Here is a 12830-nt window from a genome sequence, read left to right as displayed (position 1 = left end):
CATATCCAAAGCTGCATTATAAATGCATTTTACTGCATGATTCCACCTTTTATCAAATATGTGCCACCACCAAATACGTAGTATTTGTGCACATCTATTTGCCGATATATTATGTGTATATAAATCCCTCCAGGCTTTTTATTACTGTTATTTGTGTGGTTACACCTAGGAACACTAGTCATGGACCAGGACCCCACTGTGCTAGGCACCGTACACATAACAAAAAGATGATCCATTCTTTACTTCAATATGTACATTTCATAGGATCATAGAAATGCAATGCAGGAAAGGATATCGAGATCATCTAGTCCATCGCATTGTTCTTGAAAACCTCCAATGATGGAGATTCCACAGCCCCTTTTGGAGGCCTATTCCAGTACTTAACTACCCTGACAGTTGGAAAGTTTTTTCTAATGTTTAACCTAAATCTCCCTTGCTGCAAATTTGATTATTTCTTGCCTGTTTTCAGTGGACATGAAGAACAATTGATCACCATCCTCTTTATAATAGCCTTTAATATATCTGAAGACTGTTATTAGGTCCCCTCAGTCTTCTTTTCTCAAGACTAAACCTGCCCAGTTTCATTAACCTTCCCTCATAGATCAGGTTTTCTAAACCTTTTATAGTTTTAGTTCCTCTCCTCCGGACTGTCTCCAGAATGTCCACATCTTTTTTAAAGTGTGGCACTCAGAATTGGACACAGTACTCCAGCTGAGGCCTCACCACTGCCAAGTAGAGTGGGATAGTTACCTCACATGTCTTCCATATGACACTCCTGTTAATATACGCTAGAATGATATTAGCTTTTTTCACAACTGCATCACATTGTTGACTCATATTCAATTTGTGATCCATTGTACCCCCCAAATCATTTTCAGCAGTACTACCCTAGCTAGTTTTCCTCATTTTTTAGTTTTGTGTTCAATACGTTAAACAATGCGAATTTGTTTGACTACTAGGATGCTGTGATTAACCTGAAATCAGTACAAGAACTGGGTAAGCAGCTTGGTTTTGAGTGGACAATTGTTGCTAATGAGCTGGGATTCAGCAGAGCAGAAATAACCCAGTTTCACTCAGCTAGCACAGAGAAGAAGACTCAAGCACAGAAAATGCTGGAATGCTGGTAAGTAGCTCAAGCCGAGAGAGGAGTGCAAAGTCCCTCATCCTTTCAAATAAATAGTTGTATTAATCATTTTATACTTTCATCCACATCCTACAGTTAAGATAGCCCTGACCTATGGGGCTACTTTTAGCTTATTCCTATTTTTCTTATCTCATTCAAAAGAAATGTTTATATGATACTTGTCACAACCTGACCCACTATTCTTCTGTATGGTCAGCAGTCTGTTGCAAGTAAACCCACTTGTTGGGTCCCATGTGCTTCCAAGCTAACTCTGTCTGGGTAGAGTCTTGTCGCTGTTTCTAGTTCTGGGACTAAAGAGCACACACTCAGGTTCAGATCTCATCTGGCACCCTTCTTCAGCATGTGGCAGATTGACGCCCAGCTGCCCTAAATCCTGAAACCAGTGTCAGACTTCTCAGTCCCCCACCCACACATGCTCCCCCAGAATCCCACCTTTGCTGTGGTCACTCTGAGCTTCTATTTTAATCCATTTGCGGGGACAGATTGGCAAGAACGCTAGAAACACAGACTTAGCAAAGGAATTTCTTAATCAGAGTCACTTTACACTTAACCTACTCAAGACTTACAGATTTTTGAAAACAAGATAACTGCCGAAACTCCCCCGGTTTGATCATACAGCATCTGTGAGTCCCAGGTTTGTCAGCAGTGTTTGAGGCTGGGTACAGTTCCTCCTGCATTCTGTCTCCTTCACGTCCTTCTTACATGTGGCAATGGTCAGTCCTCCAGCACAGAGCGAACATTGCTCTTAAGTAAGTCACTCCTGTGCCATATGTTCCACTGGGAAGATCCAGCTCCCTCCCCCAGTCATGCTTGCTCCGCCTGTGTAGAAAAAACTTGAACCCTGGGTAGGACCAGTAGTTGATATAATAAAATTCAGTCACCCTAGACAGCAGCCTTGATAGCTTCTCAGTGATAGTTCTTCAATGAGGCATCCATTACCTTTTCCAGGTAGGGCAGCTATATGGTATGCAGTAAATAGGCTGCCCACCAATAGGTATAGATATGTTCAATACATAATACAAAGTGGAGTTCATACTTTGATACAGACACAATGTCAAAATGTTCATTAAAGTTTGTTAGAATTGTAGCAGCAAAACTTCGGCATGTCCAAGAGGAGATAGAAATGTTCTCAGCGTACAGATGAGACAGTTGAGTTGTGTGCAGCATGAACAAATTCCTCTCTTTAAAGTTATTTATTATTCATTTCTCCACCTTTATTATTGTTTCTGTAGCAATCTAAATGTGCTTATTGCTGAACAGGAGGTAAACTGTGCCAGACAAATAACAGGGTGCCTGCCCAAAAGAGGTTAAAGCATAACCATGTACAAATACAATATCGCTAGCTTTGTATTCTTACACACCCATGGATGAATCAGATATTAAGCAAACTGTTGTGATGACCTCTAATCCCTGTCCAATCAACTAGCCACACAAAGCAATTTGGTGGATATTTTCAATATATTAGATTTTTGCAGTCACTGAAATAATCCTTATTGCTAAGGCCACCTTCCTGGATCCCTCTGTAATATTGAGTGCTATGACCCCTTTTGTATTGTATGTTAATTCAAACAATCTCAAATGAAAAAAGAAAAGGAGTACTTGTGGCACCTTAGAGACTAACCAGTTTATTTGAGCATGAGCTTTCGTGAGCTACAGCTCACTTCATCGGATGCATAGCATATCGTGGAAACTGCAGAAGACATTATATACACACAGAGACCATGAAACAAAACTTCCTCCCACCCCACTGTCCTGCTGCTAACAGCTTATCTAAAGTGATCATCAAGTGATCATCAAGGAAGGCCATTTCCAGCACAAATCAAGGTTTTCTCACTCTCCCCCCCCCCCACACACACACAGACACACATACAAACTCACTCTCCTGCTGGTAATAGCCCATCCCTCTTTGAAACCTCTCTTTATAATGCGCATGATAATCAAGGTGGGTCATTTCCAGCACTAAACCTGGATTAGTGCTGGAAATGACCCACCTTGATTATCATGCGCATTATAAAGAGAGGTTTCAAAGAGGGATGGGCTATTACCAGCAGGAGAGTGAGTTTGTATGTGTGTCTGTGTGTGTGTGTGTGTGGGGGGGGAGAGTGAGAAAACCTTGATTTGTGCTGGAAATGGCCTTCCTTGATGATCACTTGATGATCACTTTAGATAAGCTGTTAGCAGCAGGACAGTGGGGTGGGAGGAAGTTTTGTTTCATGGTCTCTGTGTGTATATAATGTCTTCTGCAGTTTCCACGATATGCTATGCATCCGATGAAGTGAGCTGTAGCTCACGAAAGCTCATGCTCAAATAAACTGGTTAGTCTCTAAGGTGCCACAAGTACTCCTTTTCTTTTTTCTTTTTACGAATACAGACTAACACGGCTGTTACTCTGAAATCTCAAATGAGGCAGTTTGTGTCTGGCCCTTGCTTGAGGCTGCAAGAGTCTCCTGTTGCACCAACAATTCCTTCCCCCAGGCAGGGGGCAGCAGTCTCTGAAATCCTGGGTGCAAGAACTGCTCCCTGCTACTGCCCATAACTAGACACAACCCCACCTGCTCCAAAACAGGTAAGAAAAGATGGTGACAAGACAGGTCTATAGTCCCCCATCTGCACACCAGCCAACAGAGCTTCTAGCTGGGAAAGAGAACACACAGCTGACTATAAACCCAGCATAGGTCTCTGTCTCAGTGGCACTTAATCTGGTCTAGTATGTTCACCATAGCAGTGCATCATCGTACTAACTTTCAGATACCTAGGAGAGAAGAGTGGCGGAAAGAGAAAGAGGCAGAAAGGAAAAGAGAGGGTTAGGAAATAAAAAGTGAACAAATAGAAGTTTTGGATGGATATTTAGAATTTGATTAGCTTTGTTATGGTGCATTTCACTGGGACTGAAATACAACAGCAGACTGAATAACCCAAAGACCAGAACCAGAGACTTCAGAAATAGGTATTTTGCTTTTAGATTCACAAGAGAGAGTGAAGATCTGTGAATCAACAGGAGTGAGAGTGGGAAGATAATTATAGGACTATCAGCCTGATATCAGCCCCGGGCAAGATAGTGGTGCGACTGATATGGGACTCAATTAATAAAGAATTAGAGGAGGGTAATGTAATTAATGCAATATGGGTTTATGGAAAATAGATCCTGTCAAAAACTTGATACTCTTTTTGGTGAGATTACAAGTTTGGTTGATAAAGTTAATAGTATTGATGAAATATACTCAGACTTCGGCAATGTGGTTGACTTAGTAACACATGGCATTTTGATTAAAAAACTAGAATGATATAAAATTACCATGGCACACATTAAATGGATTAAAAACTAATAAGTTTCAAAAAGTAACTCTAAACGAGGAATCATCATCAAGGGGTTCTGTTTCCAGTGGGGTCCTGCAGGGTTTGGTTCTTGGCCCTATGCTATTAATATTTTTGTCCATGACCTGGAAGAAAACATAATATCATAACTGATAAAGTTTGCAGATGGCCCAAAAATTGGGGGAGTGGTAAATAATGAAGAGGACAAGTCACTGTTTTAAAGTGATCTGAATCACTTGGTAAGTGGGGGGCAAACAATATGCATTTTAATATGGCTAAATGTAAATGAATACATCTAGGAACGAAGAATGTAGGCCATGCATACAGAATGGGGGACTCTGTCCTGGGAAACAGTGACTCTGAAAAAGATTTGGGGGTCATGGAGGATAATGAGCTGAACATGAGCTCTAGATGTCATACGGTGGCCGAAAAAGCTACTGCGATCATGTGATGCATAAATGGGAATCTCCAGTAAGAGTAGATAGGTTATTTTATCTCTGTATCTGTTAATGGTGCGAGTGGTGCTGGAATACTGTCCCCAGTTCATGCCACAATTCAAGATGGGTGTTGATAAATTGAAGAGGGTTCGGAGAAGAGCCACAAGAATGAGTAAAGGATTAGAAAACATGCCTTATGATAGAATCCAAGAGTATGTCTACTCTGGAATAAAACACCCATGGCTGGCCCGTCCGTGTCAGCTGTTTGGGCTTGGGCTGGAGCCCAAGCTCTGAGACCCTGCAGAGCCCGAGATCCAGCCCACCCAAACGTCTGTGCTGCAGTTTTATAGCTCCACAGCCCAAACCTTGAGAGCCTTTGTCAACTGACCTGGGCTAGCCATGGGTGTTTTATTGCAGTGTAAACCTACCCAAAGAGCTCAATCTATTTAGCTTAACAAAGAGACGGTTAAGGAGTGACTTGATTGCAGTCCAGAAGTATCTATATGAGAAACAAATATTTAATAATGGCCTCTTCAACAGAGTGAGTTATAACACAGTCCAATGGCTGGAAGTTGAGGCTAGACAAATTCAGACTGGAAATCAGGCATAAATTTTGACAGTGAGGGTAACTGACCATTGGAACAATTTACCAGAGGTCATGGTGGATTCTCTATCACTAACAATTTTCAAATCAAGGTTGGATGTTTTTCTAAAAAGAAGCTCTAAAAATTTTTGGGGGAGAGAGTGCTGTGGCCTGTGTTATACAGAAGGTCATGATCACAATGGTCCCTTCTGGACTTGGAATCTCTGAAAAAGTATTGCCTAATAATGATTACCATTGTTATACCAAAGTACCAGGTCGGGATTATACACAGTCATGAGTATTGAAGAAAGTGAGAGGTAAAGCAGGTATTTGATTTGTTTGTTACAATTTTTATTTTACAGGCAAACTTTAAACTATAAGGATTACTGTACAGTACAGTACTTTGGTTTAATCTGTACCTACTTTGTTCTACAGGGATACAATGAGCAACTGTATTCTCTCTGGGGTGTATTTCCTGCCATTATAAAAGGCACTTTTCTTTCCCTTTTAACATTGTGGTTTGTCATTAATACCACTCCCATAAGTTGGTTTAGAATAACATCCATCTGAGGACTATTTCTTGGTAGTGATGATTTTTGCAAGTGCTGAGCATCCAGCAGCTTCTATTAAAGTCAGTGGGAGTTGCTGGTTGCTCAGCACTATGGACAATCATGCCCTGTTTTAAGTACTTAAATGTGGACAAAAGACCTTAAATTTAGGGTACCCAGTTTTGCAAATGTTGGCCATGGGAAATTGGGACCAGTAATTCACAACGGGTATAGCTCCACCAGTGTTGATTTTCTTACTGCAAGTGCAGACCCAGGAGCTTAGACTATTTTCTGCTACAGTGTCCCTGCTCTTATCTCCATTGCAATCCCAGGATGGCAGTAGATGTTAGAAGGAAAATAAGGCCTCAAACAGTATCTTTTCTGTTGGGGGGCGGTAAATAAATACATTTTTATAAAATATGGCATAGCAGTTAGAAAAGGAGGACTTGTGGTACCTTAGAGACTAACAAATTTATTTGAGCATAAGCTTTCGTGAGCTACAGCTCACTTCATCGGATGCTCACGCTTATGCTCAAATAAATTTGTTAGTCTCTAAGGTGCCACAAGTCCTCCTTTTCTTTTTGCAAATACGGACGAACACGGCTGCTACTCTGCAACCTGGCATAGCAGTTGGTGCACTTCAAGTACAAATGGGGATGACGTATATCTTATATTGACTGATCACAATGCTGTAATGTTTGATGTGACAAATGCAGGTATGAACGATCATGGAATAAACTTAACAAGACAAAGATCCTTCAGGATGCCCTGGAGCGGGCTGGAAGAAAGGACCTGGCTGATAAACTTCAGTGCCTGCACTGGGGACATCAGAAGTTAAGCAGTAGAGTGGAGCTCCCTTCTGCTTTCCCCTTTCTCATCACCGTGCACAAAACGATCAACAACAAGGAAGGGCTTAAGAAAATTAACCAACTTAGTTGCAAGTATCCCTAAGGTGCTGCAGTTGAAACACTGCGGAGTAAATCTCTCTTGCACGTACACACTAGAAGTGAGGCTTCGGGTTATTGTTTTTTAGCACTCTGATAGAGCTTTTTATCTTTGAGTACTTTATAAGGTTTAACTAATTAATTCTGGATCTGGAATGTAATATGATGAAATACCCACCTTCTAAGAAAACCTTGTAAGTTGCTGAAGCTGTGTAATTAATTGGTGAAGTAATTTGTGGTTTTTTTTTTTAAATCTCTTATTCCCACCTGAGCTGACACACACATACTAGAGCTGATCAAATTATTTGTGAATTTGTTGGATTTTCCTTTATTCTCTTTGAATACTGTTTGCAGATAGGTTATGAATTGTGTAGAAAGCCACATTGCCAAAATACCGAGGAAGAGGGCCCACCTGATGGTCAGAGACAAGGTCTGCCACACTGGTAGCCTTGGCCTCCCATGGCTTCCTAGCAATCTTCCAGGTTTTGGGTATTTTGGGGGGGGCAGAGTGAGTGCCCTGCCCCACCCCTTGATGGGATGATGTGTGGATATCTTGGGAGGCAGGGGAGGGCTTGCAGAGGTTTCCATTCCTACAGCTCCGGCCAGGGCTTTTAATTTGAGAGGGAACGATCTGGGCCCATGTTAAGAAGTATTGAATTTACTATAGAATGAATTTAGGGGAATGGGCTGGATCAGAGCCTTCAGGTATAGGTCTACACAGCCCACAGGAGTGAGCCTCCCATGCCAGGTTGACAGACTCAGGCTTCCAAGGCTCTCTTTAGCGCTCTAAAAATAGCTGTGTAGTCAGTGCTTTGAAGTTGCAGCTTGGGCTGGAGCTCAGGTCAGAAGCCGAGGGAGGAGGGTGCGCTTCAGAGCCTGAGCTCCAGGCCAAGCTGCAACTTCAAAGTGTTGTCTACAAAGCTATTTTTAGAGCGCTAGTGCAAGCCCAGATCTGTCAGTCGGCCTGGGAGGCTGGCTGTCATGGCATGCGTAGACAAACTGTTCATTACTGGTTTAACCCCAATCAGTAGTGATTGGAAGTTGGTGGTGGTCTCAGCCCTGTTCTCTTGGGACACATCTAGATTGCAAAGCCACCTCCACAAATGGAATTACAGAGCAAAGGGGCCCAGGACTGAACAGGCATAGAAACGAACCTGCACTCTGACTCCTTCTTCATCAAGGTTTGAGACACCCTGAGAGGAAGCCTGCATTGCCTAGCATAGAAGATTAGGGTTGGAAGACACCTCAGGAGGTCATCTAGTCCTTAAGCCCAGTTCCCTCAGCCTCTCCTTGTAAGTCATGTGCCCCAGCTCCCTAATCATTTTCGTTGCCCTCCACTGGACTCTCTCCAATTTGTCCCTTCTGTAGCGAGGGGCCCAAAATTGGCGCAATACTCCAGATGTGGCCTCACCAGTGTTGAATAGAGGGGAATAATCACTTCCCTCCATCTGCTGGCAATGCTCCAACTAATGCAGCCAAATATGCCGTTAGCCTTCTTGGCAAAACACTGTTGACTCATATCCAGCTTCTCATCCACTGTAATCCCCAGGTCCTTTTCTGCAGAACTGCCACTTAGCAAGTTGGTCCCCTGTAGCCTGTGCATGGGAGTCTTCCATCCTAAGTGCAGGACTCTGTACTTGTCCTTGTTGAACCTTATCAGATTTCTTTTAGCCCAATCCTCCAATTTGTCTAGGTCACTCCGGACCCGTCCCTACCCTCCAGTTTATCTCCCTCTCCCCCCAGCTTAGTGTCATCCGTGAACTTGCTGAGGGTGCAATCCATCCCATCATCCAGATCATTAATGAAGATATTGAACAAAACCGGCCCCAGGACAGACCCCTGGGGCACTCCACTTGATACCGGCTACCAACTAGACATGAGCCGTTGATCACTACCCGTTGAGACCAACGATCTAGCCAGCTTTCTATCCACCTTATAGTCCATTCATCTAGCCCATACTTCTTTAACTTGCTGGCAAGAATTCTGTGGGAGACTGTGTCAAAAGGTTTGCTAAAGTCAAGGAACAGCACATCCACTGCTTTCCCCTCATCCACAGAGCCAGTTATCTCGTCACAGAAGGCAATTAGATTAGTCAGGCATGACTTGCCCTTGGTGAATCCATGCTGACTGTTCCTGATCACTTTCCTGTCCTCTAAGTGCTTCAGAATTGATTCCTTGAGGACCAGCTCCATGATTTTTCCAGGGACTGAGGTGAGGCTGACCAGTTTGTAGTTCCCCGCATTCACCTTCTTTCCTTTTTTAAAGATGGGCACTATACTTGCCTTTTTCCAATCATCCGGGACCTCCCCCGATCACCATGAGTTTTCAAAGATAATGGCCAATGGCTCTGCAATCTCATCAGCCAACTCCCTCAGCACCCTCGGATGCATTAGATCTGGCCCCATGGACTTGTGCATGTCCAGCTTTTCTAAATAGTCCTTAACCTGTTCTTTCACCACTGAGGGCTGCCCACCTCCTCCCCATACTGTGCTGCCCAGAGCAGCAGTTTGGGAGCTGACCTTGTCTGTGAAGACCGAGGCAAAAAAAGCATTGAGTGCTTCAGCTTTTTTCACATCATTTGTCACTAGGTTGCCTCCCCCATTTAGTAAGGGTCCCCAACTTTCCCTGACCACCTTCTTGTTGCTAACATACCTGTAGAAATCCTTCTTGTTACCCTTCACATCCCTTGCTAGCTGCAACCCCAGTTGTGCTTTGGCCTTCCTGATTACACCCTTGCATGCTCGAACAATATTTTTATACTCCTCCCTAGTCATCTGTCCAAGTTTCCACTTCTTGTAAGCTTCCTTTTTGTGTTTAAGCTCACCGAAGATTTCTCTGTTAAGCCAAGCTGCTCGCCTGCCATATTTGCTATTCGTTCTGCACATCGGGATGGTTTGTTCCTGCGCCCTCAGTAAGGCTTCTTAAAATACAGCCAGCACTCCTGAACTACTTTCCCCATCATATTAGCCTCCCAGAGGATCCTGCCCAGGGGATCCTGCACTGTTCTGTGGATAAACTGCAGATTTCAGTTTGCTCTTAGGCTGGCACCTTTCACCAGTACTAAATTCTACACAAAAATAACAAAAACTTAAAGCTGATATGCGAATGTGAAAATATTTTCAAAAGCCATGTTGCACCATTAAAAAAAAATACAACTTCATATTTGACCACAGAATATGGGAAAGAAAGACACAGATTTTATCAACATCTGACATCTAACAAATACTTCCATTTTATTGTTCTACAGAATTACAAGGACTGGTGGTGTATTTAGTACAAGACCTACATCAGCCTCCTCCTTCTAAAGATTTAAAGTTTTCTAAATGTTCAATTAGGGCTTCCATCTCTGCAGATTCCAACAACCTGTTGATTAGCTCATCCAGTGCCCCCTCACCACAGAGAAATTCCTATCAAATGAAAGAGAGAAGCATTAATGATTAGTACAGACCAGTATTTTTTGAATGCTGATCAATCAAGAAAAATTCCTGGAATATATTTGCATGAATCCTGATCTTTATGCATCAACCCATCAATTTTGCATTACTCCCCTGGTGTGACATCAGTTTTGGGTGGTGTAAATGAGTCAGTCGAAGGCATGCTGCTGAAGAACAGCGTACTGTTACAAAGCATCTTCTTGGCAATAACAAAAGGAAATACTGGCAACATCTTGTATCTGTCAAACCCCATTGCCTAAAAGAAGTTAATTAATCTAGCAAGAATGGATGGGATGTGGGATATTGTAATGAATAATGACCAAATTCTGGTACTTTTACTCATGCTGAGTTGCAGCTTACTCACAAAAATTTCCATTGACTTCAATTGGACAATTTCTGGAGTACGGGACTGTTCAATGTGAGTAAAGGTATCAGAACAGGATCCTAAAAAATAAGATGAACAAGTAAATAATCTAAATTGTCATGAGATCTTATTTATTGAACCTTGTCTAATTCTCCCCCACACTGTTATTTTTGTAATGATCCTCACTTGTATGTCACATCTTAACATACTGTAAATATTCAAGGGCAGGGATCTGTGTTCTCTAAGGGGTCTAGCTCATTGTTCGGCACAATTAAGTACGTGCTATTTGCTCTGTGACTGCAATAATATTAAATCTTAAACCTGAAATATTTAAATCTAATCCTAAAATGTAAATTCAAATCATAGAACAAACTCAATCTTGAAACCCATCCTAAGAGTTAAAAATCAATCCAAAACATACTAGCCCAAAAGCTAAAACTATTCCAAAATCTACCCATAAATTGAACTCACACAGAATACTAGCATATCATGTATTTGTTTGGCACATTCAAGTGAAAAAATATAACCATATATAGAATTTTACCCAGAAATATAATGTCAGACAACCTTAAAAAGAAACTTTTCTGTTTCCTTTAAAGGTGACCTGCAAAGTAAAAAAAAAAACTAAAACAAACAAAAAAAAAAACCCCCACAAAAACAAAAAGTTTTAAAGTGTGTGTTTTTTGCCTCTATACCATATAAAGACAGACTGGAAGTTGTGGGTTGGAGCAGTCCATTTGTTTTTTAATTTTTAAACAAACAACTTCTTGCTTTTTTACCCTACATATATCAAGAATGTCAAGTCTAGTCCTCCCTGGTTTGGTGAAGGACTCACTGAATGTCTCAGGTGAGTACTGTGTGCTTTATCAGGCCTTCTTTATACAATAGAGAAACAAAAAACAAAAGAATGGGGCTAGTGATTTTCTTTTGTATCTCACCTTTAATAATATATCACAAAGGATGGAAAGAAAGATATAGGCTTTCCCAACCTATAATGATGTTCAGTAGTTAGTGGCATTTAATGGTACTTCACAATTTTTGTCCACTCTTAGCTTCTTGACAAATTTAGTAATTACTTTCACAAGATTAACTCTGGCTAGTGATGTAATAAGAATGTATATAGGTACACACAAGGTGTCTCTCTTGAAAAGATTTTACATGTATTATCATAAACATAACTACCTTGATATTGTGGACGTCATATGAGATCCTGTGGTCAGTGACTCTGTCCTGGGTGAAGTTATAGGTACGAATTCTCTCTGACTGGGCTCTTGTCCCTATCTGTACAACAACAACAACTTCTATTATTTTTTTGAGTTTTAATAACAAAAACCCTTCAAAAGCAGCACATGAGCACCCTTAAACTAGATTGAAATAGATCAACCTGTTCTGTAGATACATACAGTACTGAATGCATCCGATGAAGTGAGCTGTAGCTCACAAAAGCTTATGCTCAAATAAATGGGTTAGTCTCTAAGGTGCCAAAAGTCCTCCCTTTCTTTTTGCGAATACAGTACTTAAACACACAGATTATTAATCTGATAACTGCCTCTTACACATTTTGGTCTACTGTATAAATATAAATTTTGCCAAGGTTTATGACATCCCTCCTCCCTATTTCTGCATTGGCTCTGTAGTGATAACAGGAGTTGTTAAATAGTTTAAGAAGCCAAAATTTATGCAGGTGAATAATTTCACATGTAAATAGCCTCATATACCTTGCATAGTTGCTCACGTGCATAAGTGTTTAAAGCAGTGGGCTTCACTTAGTATCCATTGACTTTGATGGGCACTTGATAGGCCTGCAGGGCCAGAATTTGAAAGGTATTTAGGTGCTTAGGAATCCTGAAAATTCTAATAGGTGCCTCGTCACCTAAACAAACTTTCTAAATCCCACGAGTCACCTATCTGCATCTTTAAGTGCCTAAATACCTTTCAAATTCTGGCCCTCAGTCACTAAAGAAAATACAATTACTTATAACTTTTGCTGGCAAAGAAAGCAATGGTTGAACTAGTCGAGCAGTTTCCATTATAACCATCCATTTCTAAACACCACTCAAA

At 41.4% G+C, this 12830-nt stretch overlaps 1 protein-coding gene across 3 annotated transcripts in view; it reads right to left on the bottom strand.

Moving 5' to 3' along the window:
• Positions 1 to 10186: 10186 nt before the first annotated feature.
• Positions 10187 to 12830, bottom strand: part of MTRF1 (mitochondrial translation release factor 1) — a 29833-nt gene continuing 27189 nt past the window's right edge. For all 3 annotated transcript variants that reach the window (XM_074961509.1, XM_074961519.1, XM_074961500.1), the window contains exons 9-10: positions 11952 to 12050; positions 10187 to 10378 (exon numbers count right to left, since the gene is read on the bottom strand). In XM_074961509.1, the coding sequence (XP_074817610.1) occupies positions 10259 to 10378; positions 11952 to 12050 (219 nt within the window). In that variant the 3' untranslated portion in view covers positions 10187 to 10258. The remainder of the gene's footprint in view (positions 10379 to 11951; positions 12051 to 12830) is intronic.

Source organism: Natator depressus, chromosome 1 (assembly GCF_965152275.1).
Source record: "Natator depressus isolate rNatDep1 chromosome 1, rNatDep2.hap1, whole genome shotgun sequence".
NCBI classification, from domain to species: Eukaryota; Metazoa; Chordata; order Testudines; family Cheloniidae; genus Natator; species Natator depressus.
This window is presented reverse-complemented; position numbering and strand designations above follow the sequence as displayed.